This window comes from Cynocephalus volans, chromosome 12 (assembly GCF_027409185.1).
Source record: "Cynocephalus volans isolate mCynVol1 chromosome 12, mCynVol1.pri, whole genome shotgun sequence".
Lineage (NCBI taxonomy): Eukaryota > Metazoa > Chordata > Mammalia > Dermoptera > Cynocephalidae > Cynocephalus > Cynocephalus volans.
The window spans coordinates 104,511,697-104,518,775 of NC_084471.1; the positions used below are offsets into that span (position 1 = coordinate 104,511,697).

The 7,079-nt window shown below is 36.6% G+C and overlaps 1 protein-coding gene across 1 annotated transcript; it reads left to right on the forward strand.

The window, feature by feature from the left end:
* The first annotated feature begins 184 nt into the window (after positions 1–184).
* On the forward strand, positions 185–1,114 carry LOC134391835 (olfactory receptor 4P4-like). Its single transcript, XM_063115749.1, has one exon. The coding sequence runs from the start codon at positions 185–187 to the stop codon at positions 1,112–1,114; it is 930 nt and encodes a 309-aa protein (XP_062971819.1).
* The last annotated feature ends 5,965 nt before the right edge of the window (positions 1,115–7,079 follow it).

The window sequence follows — 7,079 nt, forward strand, 5'->3', positions numbered from 1 at the left end:
TGCCCTTAATCTAAAAAGAGTTTAAAAGATGAAATCTATAATAAATCCACTATGACACACATCTTTTTTCTCAATTTATAAATCTCTGCAAATCTTAAAAAAATGCTATTAAAGATATATTCTGCTCTGTATCATTTCAGATGAATTAAGTTTCTACTGTGTTTTCTGGACTCTCTTCGTCTTCATGGAAAATCAGAACAATGTCACGGAATTTGTTTTCGTGGAGCTGTGGGGAAATAAGCAAATAGAGCTACTGTTTCTTTCCTTGTTTCTGCTCTGTTACTTGGCAGTCTTAATGGGGAACTTCACCATCTTGCTCACAATCACCTGCAGCCATCTAATCAAACAACCAATGTACTACTTTCTCTGCCACCTTTCCCTCATGGACCTCTGCTACACCTCCACTGTGGTTCCACGCCTCATCAGAGACTTAGCTGCAGCAAGAAAAAACATTTCCTATAACAACTGTATGACCCAGCTCTTCACTGCCCACTTGCTAGGAGGTGTGGAAATAGTCATCTTGGTGTCCATGGCTGTTGACCGCTATGTCGCCATTGTCAAGCCCCTGCACTACATGGTCATCATGAGCTGGAAGAGGTGTAACATGTTGATTGCTGTGGCCTGGGGTGTGGGTTTTTGGCATTCTATTGCTTTACTGCTCATGGTACTCAGTTTACCTTTCTGTGGTCCTAATCTCATAAATCACTATGTATGTGATGTGAAGCCTCTTTTGAAACTGGTCTGCAAAGATATTTATGCTGTTAGTATCTTAGTGATTGTTAATTCAGGCATGGTGGCAGTTGTCATTTTTCTTGCCCTAATAGCTTCTTACATACTCATTTTATACAACCTTAGGACAAGGTCCTCTGTAGGGCGTCACAAAGCTCTCTCAACATGTACCTCTCATGTAATGGTTGTAGTTTTATTTTTTGTGCCCTGTATCTATACCTATGTCCTACCTGCAGGTAGTGAGAGCAAGGATAAGGAAATCTCTGTGTTTTACACTGTGATTGCTCCCATGCTAAATCCACTCATTTATACCCTGAGAAATATGGAGATGAAAATTGCCATGAGGAAAGCATGGTCTCGAATGTCACATTCAGAATTAACGTAAATAAGGAGATATTCATTGTGCTTTCAATTCTGTGTCCCCAGGTCAGTTATCATTTGGGATGCTATAGGAACAATATAAGCTTTCTTATGGGAGTTGGACTAAATAACCACTGATATCATGAGTCAAAGAAGCAAGTTAGTGTGACTCAGACTGCAATCTGCACTTTAAACGGCTCAGCTAGTTTCAGGTGTGACCACTTGGATTAGAAGAATGTAAGAAACGTCCTTCTAAAGTACGTCTTTGATCATAACAATCCCCTCTCAAAAAAATTACATAAAATCCTATTTTCCTGGGAATAAAATCCAACTTTCTTACTAATTAATCAGAAATCTTACAAAATTGGTCTGACTTTCTAATCTCAGAACTCACTAGAAGAAATTATGGTGTTATGGTAATAAGCTTCGGGGTCAGGGAGACCTGGGTGACATACCAACGTTGTAAGCTCTTATCTCTGTGCCGTGGCAATTTGCTTTAATTGTACGAGTCTTCATTTAATTATACGAGTCTATATTTTAAATGGTTTAATATTAACACTTCATAAAGATGTAAGAGTAGTTTGGCTTACATGTGAAATTGAACGGGGCATATGGCATAACAGAAACTCGTGTTAGGTATTTTTCCTCTCTCCCTACTTTCCGTCCTGTGTTTCCCTTTGCTTGGATGCTTTCATGCAGATGTGCTGAGTCTTTCCACATTCTCCAAACATACTCTAAAATCTCTCACCTCAAGCACTTTGTTTCGGCTATCTCCACTGCTTAGGATGCCCTCTACCATATACATGAGGGTCCTGGCCTTACATATAATTCAAAATCCTGATGTTATCTTATTCAGGATGATTCTGGAGACCTCTGAACAAACCAGATATATTTCCTATCCCTTCCCTATTCTTATATTGTTATTCTTCTGTACATTTACACTCTTACATAATCCTATGCCCTATGCTAGTGTTTCTTCTAATAAACTGTGTTTTTCCAATTTGACTGAGCCAGAATATTATGTGCTATATCTTTATTTTTCTTTGTATCATTCTTCGTGGTAACAATTAATGGCACAAATTAAGATATAAATAAAGCTACTGAATTAAATTCATAGATACTATTCTCTCTTTTTATTTGACTGCATTCATTGTTTTTGCATATCAAGGATACCCCCTTATGTCTTTAATAATCATGCATTAATAATGAAGTAAATAATGCCAGAAATGCCAAAAATTTAACATGCATCCCCGGGTGCCTATCAGGGAGGGAATGAAATCCAGCTGACTCTCAGCCCCTTATAATATCTTTTTAGTTATTTATTTCTGCATTAAGGAGTACCACTATTCTAGTATCCTTTAATTTCATGTCTTATAAATCACATAATCCAATCTCAGCTCTGTGCCTTGGTTCCCCTTTATCTAGGCATTTCTCTCAGAAAATATGAAGATATTATATAATAAATTCACATACAAAATATATTGAACTAGGATTGGTTATCTTCTTGCATGGTGTTCTTTCCAGTATTTACATTCCAGCCTGTAGCATGATGCCTAATATCTGCAAAAATGTCTGTCAAGAAATTTTGTGGAACATGATAAAAGTGTTTTGTTCCACATTTGAGTGCAAACACAGAATATTGAAGAAATATTCATGTTTGTAGGTGTGTTATTTTTAGAAATTCTATTCTTACAGAAATGTATTGATAATTTAAAAATCCACCATTTCTGAATTTTACCTAAAGAATATCTTAACTCAGCTTAAGAACACTCGTGTTCGAGAGAAATATCTAGGATACGAGACCATAATCATAGGTGTCCCTTGGGTCTTGAAAAGAATAGTAGAATAGACTAGAATTGTCTAAATCAGCCTTCTCAGTGGGTGCTTAGAGACAGATATAGAGTTGAGCAAAAGGGATAGGGAAAGTGTAGCAAAGCGGGAAGTTAAATAGGACCGTGGCCCTCACAGCCAGTTCTCACCTCCAGTCCTTCTTTTAGGCCCTATCCAAGATTTCTAACATTCTTTCAGTGTGATAAATTCTGACATTCCCAGGGCTTAATTTATGTGCCTCTCCAGTGGAGGGATTCTTACGCTAGATCATCCTTTCTGTGTATTTAAATCATCAATTTTTATAGAACATTTTTATTTTACTAAATATCTATTAGGCTACTTGATTATCTGCCTACAGATAGATCAGACTATTAGTGCTAACTGCTGACAGCACTACCTGCTGGAAGTGTAGAGGGTTAGAAATCTTGGTTCTCACTTGATTTTTAGAATAGGGTTTTTAGGTAGTGCAAGTATGGGTCAAAAGTCCTTGGTTAAGAGACAATGATCTATAGCCAGCAGGCAAAAGCCTATCTAATCAATTCTAATCAAGTATATGTGATTCTCAGTTGATTTTTAGAATAGGGTTTTTAGATAATGCATATATGGGACAAAAGTCCTTAGTTAAGAGACAACAGTCTACAGCCAGTGGTCAAAAGCCCATCCAATCAACTCTAATCAATGTTTAGGTATGGGATTGTATACTTTAATGATTTTATTTTATTTTATTTTATTTTATTTTATTCTTTTTAAAAAATTTATTACAAATATTCATGAGATACAAAGCTGATTGTACCCCCTCCTGCCCATGATGTGGGGGCCAGATTCACACTGGGGGCATACCCATTACCAGAAATTACTTTTGTACCCTTTGTCAGCTTCCAATTATCCCCCAGTCTCCCTCCACTTCCCCCTCTCCTCTCAACTCCAATTTGTAGCCCTAGGAATGTTCCCTCCCTCTGGTGGATCACGGCACGACTGTGGTCTTTCTTTCCTTCCTTCCTTTCTCTCTTAGCTCCCACTTATGAGTGAGCACGTGTGGTATTTATCCTCCGGTGCTTTGCTTGTTTCACTCAACATAAGTTTCTCCAGGGTCATCCATGTTGTTGCAAATTGAGTATTTCATTCTTTTTTATGGCACAGTACTATTCCGTGGTGTATGTATACCACAGTCTCCTTATCCAATCATCTATTAATGGACATTTAGGTTGGTTCCATATCCTGACTGTTGTAAACAGAGCTGCAGTGAACACAGGAGTGCAGGTATCCCTTTGACACAATGATTTCCATTCCTCTGGATATGTACCCAGAAGAGGGATTGCTGGATCATATGGAAGATCTATCTGTAGTTGTTTGAGAAAACTCCAAATTGTTTTCCAAAGTGGTTGTAATAATTTACAGTCCCACCAACAGTGCAGTAGAGTTCCCGTCTCTCCACACCCTCACCAGCATTTGTTATTCACTGTATTTTGATTATAGCCAGTCTAACAGGAGTGAGGTGGTATCTCAATGTGGTTTTAATTTGCATTTCCCTGATGACTACTCATGCTGAGTAATTTTTCATGTATCTGTTGGCCATTTGTATGTCTTCCTTTGAAAAATGTCTATTCAGCTCCTTTGCCCATTTTTTAATTGGGTCATTTATTTTTTTACTGTATAATTGCTTGAGTTCTATGTATGTTCTGGATATTAGTCCCTTGTCAGGTGCATAGTTGGTAAAATTTTTCTCTCACTCTGTAGGATGTCTTTTCACTCTGTTGATTGTTTCTTTTGCTGTGAAGAAACATTTTAGTTTGATGTAATCACATTTGTTTATTTTTTCTTTGGCTGCTTGTACTTTCAGGCTCATGTTCATAAAGCCTGTGTTCTGACCTAACTGCTGAAGGGTTTCACCTATATTTTCCCTTAGTAATTTTACAGTTTCAGGTCTTATACCTAGGTCTTTAATCCATTTTGAGTTGATTTTAGTGTAGAGTAAGAGATGAATATCTAGTTTCATTCTTCTGCATATAAATATCCAGTTTTCCCAGCACCACTTGGCATATCAGATGGCTATAAGCCTGAGGCATGATTTCTGGGTTCTCTATTCCACTCCACTGGTCTTAATGTCTATTTTTATAGCAGTACCATGCTGTTTGGGTTAAAATACCTTTGTAGTATAGTTTGAAGTCAGTAAGAGTTATGCCTCTTCCCCCCCCCCCCTCAGGACTGCTTTGGCTATTCAGGGTCTTTTGTTTTTCCATATGAAAGGTAAGACTGTTTTTTCCATTTCTGTGAAGAATGTCATTGGTATTTTGGGGGGGATTGCATTGAATCAGTAGATCACTTTGGGTAGTATAGACATATTTTCACAATGTTAATTCTTCCAATCCAAGAGCATGGAATATCTTTCCATCTTTTTGAATCTTCTTTAATTTCTTTCAGAAGTGGTTTGTAATTCTCATTGTAGAGGTCTTTCACCTCCTTGGTTAAATTGATCCCTAGGTATCGTATTTTCTTTGGTGACAATTGTAAATGGGCTTACTTTCTTTATTTCTCTTTCTGTTAATTCATTATTTGAGTATATAAATGCTACTCATTTGGGGGTATTTATTTTGTATCCTGCAACATTACTGAAGTTATTAACCAGCTCTAGGCGTTTTTTGATAGTCTTTAGGTTTTTCTATATATAGTATCATGTCATCTGCAAATACAGAAAGTTTGACTTTATCTTCTCCAATCTGGATTTCCTTTAGTTCTTTCTCTTGCCCAATTACTCTATCTAGTACCTCCAGTAGTATGTTGAATAGATATGGTGAGAGTACACATCCTTGTCTTTTTCCTGTCCCTACCTAAGAGGAAGGCCTTCAATTTTTCCCCATTCAGAGTAATACTGGCAGTGGGCTTGTCATAAATGGCTATTATTGTGTGAAGATATTTTCCTTCTAAACCTAATGTGTTAAGAGTCTTTATCATGAAGGAGTTGTTGAATTTTGTCAAATACTTTCTCAGCATCTATTGAGATATTCATATGGTCTTTGTCCTTGAGCTTGTTGATGTGATATATCTCATTTACTGACTTTCATATGTTGAAACATCCTTGAATCTCTGGGATGAATCCCACTTGATCATAGTGTATAATTGTTTTAATATGTTGCTGTATTCTAATTGCTAATATTTTGTTGAGGATTTTAGCATCTAGGTTCATCAAGGATATTGGCCTGTGGTTTTCTTTTTTTGTTGTGTCTTTATCTGGTTTTGGTATCAAAGTTATGTTGGCCTCATAGAATGAGTTTGGGAGAGTAGTGTCTGTTTCAATTGTTTGGAACAGTTTCATTAGAATTGGTATTAACTCCTCTTTAAAGGTTTGATAGAATTCAGCTGTAAAACCGTCTGGACCTGGACTTTTTTTTTGTTGGAAGATTGCTAATTACTGCTTCAATCTCCTTGCTCGTTATTGGTCTGTTCAAGTTTTCTACCTCTTCTTGGTTCAGTCTTGGTAATGGCAGTGTCTTTTTGAAATGGTTTTCATGAAGGACTGCATGAATTCATCAGATTCAGATTCTGAGAAATTCTTTTCTCTTATAGTGGAAGTTCAATTTGCTAATAAAGAAGTGGGAACTCTGACATTATGGATGTTTGTCTTTTTCTCACCTCAGCTTGCAATTGGCTTGTTTTGCAGGAGTGAACATGTTCTTGTCTGTAAGATATTTTCTCGATTCATGCAGGAAAAAATGTGAAAATACTAGTTTCTCTCTTAAGTAGTGGAACTCAAGGATAGATTTAGGTATATGAGTTTTTACTGTAGTTATTACTGCCCATTTTGAATGCTGTCTATTCAGCTTTGGTGATTGTAATCAGCTTACTTGTAGAATTATTTATTAAATATGGAAGTTGACTAGCTGTCAAATTCATAACTTTAGCTAAGTTCTGATCAGACCACCTACATTTTTCATCATTGTTTTGCATCATCATGGAAAGAAGTTTAACAAGAAGTTGAGTACTTGCTCTTACTCCTGGGTATTTTTTATTCGTTTAGTTTTTGTTCTGAGGTTTCTCTCTGTGAGGTGACTGGAAAATACCAGACCTCTCAAAATATATTTTGCCATTTCCTTCCTCCCAATATGTAAATTATTTGAAAATGACTTGAAAATAATTCCAAGTGTTAGAAAATAATTCCGAGT

What these genes read in the sequence shown, in the direction of transcription:
- LOC134391835 (XM_063115749.1), top strand. Translation starts at nt 185, where the DNA reads ATGGAAAATCAGAACAATGTCACGGAATTTGTTTTCGTGGAGCTGTGG.